A 10,382-nucleotide genomic window follows, 5' to 3' on the forward strand; every position below is an offset into this window, starting at 1 on the left:
GGTAATGTCTAAAAATATTGAAAGACATACATGAATTAAAAGTTTCAGCAGCCTTATTGTAAGTGGAAAAAGAAATAAGCTTTACATATTGTTCTATTTCCTTCAAGAAAATAAAGAAAAATTGTTTATTATTTGGGAATTTACTTTTGTGAAAAAAAAAAATCCAATATTATTTATAGTTTTTTTTTTTTATGAAAAAAAAAAACTGTGTTGAAAGAAACCAAATCCAACATTCTCCCATCATAAATAAATCAAAGTCTTTGAAAACACAACTTTTTTTTTCTGAATAGGAACCATCGTCTTTACCTCACAGTTTCCGACCGGAGCATAACACTGGGAACACAAAATGGCGACCTCCTTGCTGCGGTTAGGGCGACTGGGTTCTCTCAAGGTAAAATCAACCAAATTGACTCCTTAACGTTTTATATGTGTTGCGTCTTGATGACACACATCCGTAAACATCAGTATATAGTTTATTTACTTCGGCGGAGGGAGACAGGTGACAGCAAGCGGTAGTCTGGTTCATATTGACCCCGAGACCTGTTCATATCACACCGCCTCCGGACAGAAGGACACAGACGGTGGTTCTCGGACTTTAACCGCACCTGACCTGTGTTATAACAATAATATATAGTATTTTTACAGTAAACATTTTATAACAATTTCCAACAGTTTATTAATTTACTGCTCAAAACTTCCAGTTCAAAGATACCAATCACAGAGATACGTAAACTGAGCTAGCGTTAGCTAGCTACGTATTTGTGTATAAAGTAATCGTTAGCTTGGGTTTTATACAGAAAATACTATATTCACAAGTATAAATGGACTCAAAAGATACAAAAACACAACAATTCAGAATATAAATATTTAAATAAACACTATATCAAAACATTACATGGACTGAGAAATTGTGAAGCTATAAAAACACTAGACATATATAAAACTGAATATTTCTGTATGATACCTTTGTGTTTACACGATACTCCTATGTGTATAGTTATATATAGTTTTTGTTGTTGTTTTGTTTGTTTTGTTTTGTTTCTTTTGGCTGCCTTGTTTTAATGTGGTAGATACTTTGTAAATTATATGGCCTGGAAAATGGTACAAAGAAGTCAGAACTTTCTAGAGAAGTGGAGCAAAAATCAGAAACTTAACATTAGTGATGGTATCTGTCTCTAGCTGGTGTATTTTAAAATATCAACAACTCTTGAAGGGCAACAAAAGCAAACAGCTACATTATTATGTCAAAAAAAAAAAATCCCTGTACAGATGTTGTGTAAAACTACCAATAATTCAGAGCTTTGTGTCACAACATAAATTGCACTTGGATACTCTCTAAGAATAATAATATTGATGATAATCTTTATTGTCCACAAATGTGGAAATTTGCCTTTGTCTTCCCATGTTGCTTTAAAAACACATCATATTAAATTACAGTATACACAATAACAACATAACATGTACAGTGCAGATAGCAACTATGGGCGTTGTTCCAGTCTGAGTCATGTTGACAAGTTTAGCAAAGTCATTGCATTTGGTAGGAAAGAGATTTTATAAATGTTCTTGGTTGCTGCAGCAGCATTAGCAATAATGTTGATATGATGGCTGCTGGAGGTATATGTGGTTAAATAATTTCAAAACATTTTATTACTGCAGAAAGAAAGATGGTGTTTTATTCAAGATATGCCTCAGTGTTTTCATAATAAAAATCCTACACATCTTCATTCAGTAAAGATCATATCAGCTGCTCAGTGCTTGAGTTGCTTAGATCCTCGTTTTTGGCTGAATTCTGCTGAATTTGGATCAGAAATTGACTGGACATTTAGAAATAAATTTGGCTCTGATGGTGGCCGACAGCTGTTGGGCCTCCAGCAGTCACCATTTTGTGGAGGAGCCTCCTTTCTGGAGAGACTGCAGACAAGTTTCTGTTTCCTTCACCATAATATCAGACTTTTAGGGAAAATAATAGCTCACAAAATAAAAATCACTCCCACAAAGATATTTTATGTGTAATTATATGTCCATGTCCAGAATTATATATTAATTTAGGTTAGATATTTATTACTTTGACTTCAATGTTAGGAGTTCATAGATAGTTAATGTCCAGCAGTGTCAATAATTGGCCAGTTAATTTGATTTTAGCATTTTTTTCTGCTCCAAGCAATCTTCATTTTATCAGACCTTGAACAGTCACTCCAGGATTTTACATGCTTTTTTGGGGAATTGTTGTGTCTTAAAATGCCTGATTTCAGAGCAGCTTTTCTAAAAAAAAAAAAAAAAGTCATATTGCAGTGTTTTTTAATGAAATTGAGAGAGCAAGTGAAAATTATAAAAATACAAAAACATAAAGACAGGCCGATATTGGGCCTATAATGTAGGTCAAGCTCTAAAACTTGAGAAGACAAGGACTAAATCTATTACAAAAGTAAGAAAAAGTAAAATAATATTTAAGACCAGTAGTTGACTAAGAAAATAGTAAGATGCATTAGTTAAAACTAATAAAAATAAAATAAATAAAATAAAATAATACTTAAACGAGACAGACTGTTGTATCCCTTTTATGTCTGTTCTGCTGTGTTTTTCACGTCGAATGCTGATTGTTTTGTGGTGTGTTTGTTGTCTTCGCTCCTCTGCAGTGTCTCCGGTTGGAGAGCTGGGGCGTCCTGAGGAGTCGCTCGGCCGCTCCGTTCTGCACTCAGGCCGAAGAGCCCCCAAAGACGCCCAAGAAGACGAAGGCTGCAAGCAAGAGTAAGACCATCTGATTCTGTCCTCTTTATAAGCTTTGAATTTTTAAGGTTTATAGTTTTGCTGATTGGTTTCTAGTGTGTATTAATGATGTTTGATCCATTCCTTTTTGTTCCTTTTTATGTTACAAACTATATTTGTATATATGGTCTTGATTTAAAGTTATAGTCATTTCAAAGCTTAACATGTAACTCTTTTCCTCCAGTGACATAAAGTCTAAAATTTCTCTTCCAGTCATCCAGTCCATCCAGAGTAACTCACTCTTAAAATAAAGAGGGATTGTTCAGATTATTTAATATGTAGTCGTATGAGGTACTTTTATTACCTGCAGTAGATGGCATCATTATGCTCCCAGTTTGGAGAAGCATCAGGAGTACCAGTGTAGGAAGCTGAGCAAGGTGCTGCTGTGGACAGGGTCAGCAACAAAATGTATTTTAGACACTTAAAACACCTGAAAGTGTGTACTATGTTTTGAACGTTTATACGTTTAAAGTATTTTCATCACTTTACCACGCTGTCAGACAGCCTTTTACAATGGAAGACTGAAGTTATATAAAGACAGACATCACTCTCTCCAAACCAACAAAACTCCATGGGTGAAATCAGTCATTTGAGCTCGCAGAAAAAGTTGATCAAGCGGTTAATTTGTTTGTGTTCTCATGTGACTTTGGTGAAACAAAACTAAACTTTTAAAACACTGAAGTCACAAAATTACACAAACAAAATAAGTGATCAAGGCACCAGTGAGGTAAAATTACTGATTTTTCCCATGGAGCTTGGTAGGTTTGGAGAGAGAATTATATTTTGCTTATGTAACTGCGGTTTCCCATTGGAAGAGTCTGTCTGACAGCAAGGTAAAGCCATGAAAAAATTCTAAATAAGACTTTTTTAAGCACTTAAAATACATTTTGTTGCTGACCCCGTCCACAGCAGTACATTAATAAGCTTCTATGCTGGTGCCTCTCTTCAAACTGGGGGCGTGTTGACTGCCATCTACTGTAGGTAATACACTGACTATGAATAAGTACCTTGTACAACTACACATTAAATAGATTATGTGACTATAAATATTACGACAGTGTAAAAGTTAACAGTAAGTTTATGTGTTTTGATGCATGAATCTTGTGTTGCTGTAATTCTATTTTCTATTTTTGAAGTAAAACAAAATGTGTTTTAAGGAACTTTGATCTCCTTTGGAAGTCATGCCACTTTACTCTAAATGTTAATTATTTCTTAACCACTCTTGTTGTTCCATTTGCATTTTCCTCAGCAGCAGAGGCTCCAGACGACAGAGCCACCTTGCTAGCCTACAAGACCGCAGTTGCCTTCCCTGTTAAACTTTCAGAGCCTGGAGTTTTCCCAGCACAATCTCTAGGTCTAACTGAAGCAGTGGCCAGTGATGCAGCTGTAGCTGCAGCGGCTGCAGCACCCGTCACTGCTGCCAGTGAACCAGCTGCAGCTGAGCCAGCAGCGGCTCCAGCTGCTGAACCAGATGTTGTTCAGGTTGTCGCTGAACCAGCTCCACCTGCAGCTGAGCCAGCGGCAGCAGAGGCTCCAGCTGCTGAACCAGATGTTGCTCAGGTTATCGTTGACACAGCTCCACCTGTAGCTGATGCAGCTCCCCCAGCTGCAGCTGAGCCAGTGGTAGCAGAGGCTCCAGCTGCTGAACCAGATGTTGCTCAGGTTATCGTTGACACAGCTCCACCTGTGGTTGATGCAGCTCCCCCAGCTCCTGAGCCCATTGCTGCTGTCAGTGAACCAGCTGCAGCAGAGCCAGTGGTAGCAGAGGCCTCAGCTGCTGAACCAGATGTTATCACTGACACAGCTCCTCCAGCAAGTACTGAAACCCCAACACCAGACGACACTCCAGTCGCAGCTGCCGCCACAGATGATGCCGTTCCAGCCGCCGCTGCAGCCTCCTCTGAGCCCGCTGATCCAGCAGCTGACGGAACCTCCTCCTCCTCATCCAGTGACTCGGATTCAGATTCCGACTCGGACTCGGACTCTGATGACGAGAAGTCAGAAGTGAAGACTGAAGCTAAGACAGAATCCACAGTGAAAGAAGAACCAGAAGTGAAAGAACCTGAAGCTACTCTGGCCTCTGTAGCTGCAGCCGTACAGGAGGCTGCTCCCGCAGCAGCTGAAGCTGTGGAGGCACCCGGTGCCAGCTCTGAGGAGTTAGTAGACACTGCTCCTGAGATCTGCACCACCACCAAAGATGCTCCAGAGGGCGCTGAAGTTGTAGCTGAAGTAGTAGAACCCACTCCAGAAGTCATAGAAGACATTGCATCTCCTGCTGTCCCTGAAGTAGAAACTCCAACTGAAGTTGTGACCGAAGCTGCAGCCACAACTGAAGCTCCTGTAGAAGCTGCCGAAGCCCCCACAGAAGCTGCAGCCGAGCCTGTAGAAGCTGAAACTGCCCCTGCAGAAGCTTCCATAGCTGTTGAAGAGCCTGCTGCTGCCAAAGCTCCTGTAGAAGCTGCCCCTGTAGAAGCTGAAGCGGCTGCTGAGGTTGCAGCTGAAGTTTCTTCCCCTGTGGAGAGCGCGGAGGAGCTTGTGGACACTGCTCCAGTCATTGCTGAAGCTGCAGAAGTTGCTGAAGCCCCTCTAGAAACAGCCACAGAGCCTGTGGCTGAAGCTGCCCCTGTAGAAGCCACCGCAGAAGTTGTAGAAGCTGCTGAGGCCCCCGCAGAAGTTGTAGAAGCAGCCCCTGAAGAAGCTGCTGAAACCCCCGCAGAAGTTGTAGAAGCAGCCCCAGAGCCTGCAGAATCTGAAGCCGCCCCCGCTGAAGCAGCTGCTGAGGCCACAGCTGAAGTTTCAGCCCCCGTGGAGAGTGCAGAGGAGCTGGTGGACGCCGCTCCGGTTGTAGCTGAAGCTGCAGGAGAGGAGCTGCAGGCGGAGGCCACAGTTGAACCATCTGAGGGTACACACTACACCACCCTATCCCCCCAAATCTCTACCTCTCCCTCTCCTCTCTGTGGATCTTTGAGCCCCCACAGATGACCACATTTTCTCTCTATCCTTCATAACACATTCTGTGTAATGTTTAGGTGTTAACCAGGCGACACATACAGTAGAGCTTTTAAATATCATCCCTGGATTCTTTTAAATAGACTCTTTATTTTAACTTTTGCTCCATCACTGTCACATCTAACCTCATTGTCTTGTTTTTTTCAGTTGGGTCATTTGCATGAGGTGGCTGTAGTGTACATGTGTTTTAACCATGCTTGCAGGTCTTTTTTGGTGCACTTCTTTTCCTTTCTGCATTTTTCTGTTTCTTGCATTCTGCAAATTGAACTTTAGACTTGTCTGTGTTTGACCCACCCACACATCTATGGTGTTGTGCTGTCAGTGCATGTCAAGATGACATACTGTTGACACTAAGGCCTTGTTTACGCCCAGTATTAACATGCGTCTTGGGTGATCTGATCAGGAGTGGGCAGCTCTGAGTACGTCACTTCACACCTGGCATTAAAAATGCGCCTCTACATGCATCTCAAGTGACCAGTTGTGATCAGATCTCACTTTCCTGCTCTGTATGAAAATAAACACGTAGCTACATCATTTCTGTTTGCAAAAACCAAATGCCAACACACTGGGACAAACTGACGCAATATTTTTTACACAAAGAATGAAATAACTTCTTGTAGAACATTTTCCAAATATACAAGCAGGCCCAAATAATATAGAATTTGTCGTAGACACAAATTTGCGAGCAACAAAGAAGTAGCCTGTATTGGTTACTGTTTTACTGTACCTGTAAAATTTGACATGTTTACTGTCAATAAAATGTTGTCATCTTTGATAAGTTAGTTTCTTTTCAAAACAAATTATATTTTTCTCGTCAAATAACCTTTGTATTAATTCAGCTGTTCTTGAGAAACTAAGTTGAAACAACCACTATTCAGTCACACTGAAAAAATTACAAACAAATTTAATTTCTTTTTACTTTTTCTCAATTTGAAACTTTAAATTATAAATAATGAAGGGTCTCGGGAGAGTTTTTACTCTCAAACCATGAATGCTGGGAAGTCTGCTAATATGCTGTACAGCACATTCATGCAACGTATCATTTAAAGTCAAAAGACTCCAAGTTAGAAAAAACTCTTGTTCATAAGATTTGTAAACAAATACAAGTTCAATTTACTTGAATAAATAATATTTATATAATTTCATTGTGTTAATGAGAAAAAATAAGAAAAAAGAGCTGATTCCACCAAATTCTTGTATGTTTTTTTTAAGCGCTATCTTGTCCAGGACTCCCTTGAAAAACAGATTTTGAATCTCAATGGGATTATAAATTAAAAAAAAAAAACAAACAAACAAAAAACAGATCCTTTGCATTACAGTGAACCAAATGGAAGTCAGACAGCTTTGTGCACACAAACAGGAAGTCAGTTGACTAGGCGGTCCCTCAGTGTGGCACAGGACATACTAACAGTTCAAAGAATGTGGTCACATACGAGTCACACCATCTCTGAATGTGGTCTGAGCAGTCTTGTGTTTTTTCAAGTGTGCATCACAATTGCAGGATAAAACAGATAGAAGCTTAAAAAATGTACAGGTAGAACATTTCAATTAAGAATTATAAATAAAGGGAATAATAAATATATTTTTATATTAACTGGTGCGCTTATTTAAAAAAAAAAAAAAAAGTAAGCAGTGAAATGAGTAGTTGGTTAACAGTTTTCAGCTGTTGTTTTTTATGTGCGGCACTGTAGACAGAGACATGCAGCAGCATGACAGGCTCTAAACTTTACAAACCAAGTCTCTAAATCACCACAAACCACAAAACTAACTGTGATGGAAGCAGAGAGGAGTGATAGAAATGGGGTGCAGCTGACGCGCTGTCAGACACTTCACCAGAGCGCACTGCGGAGCACGCAGGGCAGATGACACTTGTGTTTTCTGCTGACAGGCTCGGATTGTAATTCAAAGTGTCTGGCAGCATTATGGAAAGGATCGCTGCAGTGAGACCTTTTTTTTAAAAAAAAAGAGTTAACTGTGTTTTGTTTAACTAGAAACAGCTGATTTGTTGTAACCAAACAACTGTAGAACCAAACAAATATCAAATAATCACAATTATTTTCAGCTAAAATCATTATTCCCACTGATTGCATATCGCAGTCGTAGTCAAATAATCCATATCATGGAGCCCTAACAGACTCCTTTCACAAAACTGTAATTTTAACATCATCGTCAGCTTCATTCAGACTTGACAGAAACAAAAACAGAACTCACCAAAACCGTCTTGGTTCATCTTTCCAACAATCAAATAAATCTTTAATTCATAGTGTGAAGGAGCGCAGAGCGTGCAGCGCAGGTGACCCAGACAGCGTCTGCAGAGAGAAGCTGCTTGGTTCACTGGGATTTTATAACCAAACTATAGGAGGATGCACAATTTTACTTTAATCTGATGTTTTCACAAAGAGAGGCATTAAAACATGACTCTCACTGGTAAAACATACTCATGTAGGATCATATAGGAATTTAATGTGGCACACTGAAGTGGGAAAAAAAGGAACAAATTGTTGAATATTCGTATTGTACGTCCAAATCTGATTTGACTTCATCAGAGGCAGCCGTAGCACATTCACACCTGTACTCAGAGCTGTCCACTTGTGATCGGATCACGCAGGACACATGTTAATACGAGGTGTAAAACAGGGTGTTCCACCCACCTTCACTACCACAGTGTTGCTGTCAGTGCATGAGCAAGCTGATATTGCTTGTTGCAGACTGTGACACTAACCCTGCTCATGTTTCTGCTCTCCTCTCCTCTTGTGGCTCAGGAATCCACCTCCTATCTTTTATTTTTTTATTATCCCTCTCGCTTTGCCTCCTCACTGTTGCCAAATCCATCTTCACTCCCAGAATATTTCGCTTTTATATATATACGCTTTTTAATATATTGCTCACTTTTGCTCATTTATAATGTCTGTTTTTTTTTTTTAATGGTTAACTTACAGGTTTTCTGAGTTAATGTTAAGGTTACAGGTAATAACGCTTATTAATAATGTTTGGTGTCCTTGTGCCAGGTAATGTTAAGGGTAATGGTAATGCTAGAGTGCACATGTGGTTACAGTGAAGACGTGTCCCTGACAGCAGCTGGACGAGCAGAAGCTGGGAGTGGGTGGAGTCAGCGGAAGTATTTCAGGAACCAGAATCACACAGTTAACGAGATGTTTTAAAAATAATTAGATCATAGACAAAATATGAGAACTGATTAGCTACCAACCAGTGATTATTGATGAGTCCGATCTTTAAAGGGATAGTTTGGGTTTTTTGAAGTGTGGTTGTATGAGGTATTTATCCATACTCATTGTATTGCCTACACTAGAAGGCAGTCATCTTGCCCCCAGTCTGGAGAAGCAGCAGGCATTGCTTAGCTGCTTCTCCAAACTTGGGGCATGTTGACCGCCATCTACTGTAGATAATACACTGACTTCACTTCAAAAAAAAAACACACAAACTATCCCTTTAACATTCCTGTAACTGCAGCCCTTTGGCCGACACTTCTCAGACCAACTGGGTAGTTCTGCTTCCTGGAAAAACCCCCTCCTCACCACTTGTTCATTCCTTCCCTTTATTTAAACTTCATAAATCTGTTCTTCAAAGAGTCGATTAATGAAAAACTGCAGATGTGTCTTTAATGTCTTTTTTCTCTGTGATTGTGGATTTTCTCTGTCTCATGTATGTTGTTTATAACCTTACTGTCACAGCAAGATCGGGGGTTTTCCACACAGATTTAGACTTAAATTGGTATTTAAGGGACATTAAACACCTCTATTTAATCAAAGTTTCCAACACAGTATGATTTTGACTTGTTGCCCTTTTTTTAAAATCCATTTCACGCCTCTGCCAGTATATCTGTCTCTAGTATGGGCTGCCTTTACTTTACTGTCTGCCAGCACGTTTACCTTCACATGTCTCCTTGAGGCTTTTCACACCGGTGTGTCTCCACACTCTGTTGGGGGTGATGCAGCCTGCTGCCATAGGAAATGTCCCACCATAAACCACCTTTGTCAGCATGTGTGAATATGTAAATGTGCTGTCTCTTCCAAAATCTTTTAAAATATTTACAAAGCAAGCCCCATTTTAGTTTTCATTTATCAGAAGTGCCTCGATCAAGTCTTATTTGCAGTTTTTGTTGCGTGAAACACAGGATTAGACCCAGTTTTGCGTTTGGCTAACCTTGTGTTACTTCTGTTTTGATGCATGGACAGCAGGAAGATTTGTATTCTCACCTTTCTAGCAGTTTTCTTACATGCTCTTTTTGTTTCTTCCCCTCCCTCTGCAGAGGCTGCAGCAGCAGCAGCACCGCCACCTCCTCCTCCAGAGCCAGAGGAGCCTTTTGATAACAGCACTTACAAGAACTACCAGCACCACGACTACAACCCCTTCACATTCGCAGACCTGGACGTCGAGATGGCCAAGTTTCGTCTCCCTCAGCCCTCCTCCGGCAGACACTAGAGCAGCTGGCCCGGCTGCAAACCTTTATACTGTTAAAAAAAAAAAAAAAGATGGTGTTGTCGATATTTACGTAAATATATATGATCATCCTCCCACCTGTCAGATCTGCGTGAAATTCTGCTGTTAAAATGTCATATTATTAAAGTACACAAATGAGAAATGAA

The 10,382-nt window shown here is 40.1% G+C and overlaps 1 protein-coding gene across 1 annotated transcript; it reads left to right on the forward strand.

Moving 5' to 3' along the window:
- The first annotated feature begins 295 nt into the window (after positions 1 to 295).
- Positions 296 to 10,382, forward strand: ndufv3 (NADH:ubiquinone oxidoreductase subunit V3). Its single transcript, XM_084725448.1, has 5 exons — positions 296 to 391; positions 2,637 to 2,748; positions 4,016 to 4,292; positions 4,617 to 5,668; positions 10,046 to 10,382. Exons 1-5 carry the CDS (start codon positions 347 to 349, stop codon positions 10,216 to 10,218), a joined length of 1,659 nt encoding a protein of 552 aa, XP_084581574.1. The 5' UTR covers positions 296 to 346; the 3' UTR covers positions 10,219 to 10,382.

Source organism: Lutjanus erythropterus, chromosome 8 (assembly GCF_056507025.1).
Source record: "Lutjanus erythropterus isolate fLutEry1 chromosome 8, fLutEry1.hap2, whole genome shotgun sequence".
In the NCBI taxonomy this organism is placed as follows: domain Eukaryota; kingdom Metazoa; phylum Chordata; class Actinopteri; order Lutjaniformes; family Lutjanidae; genus Lutjanus; species Lutjanus erythropterus.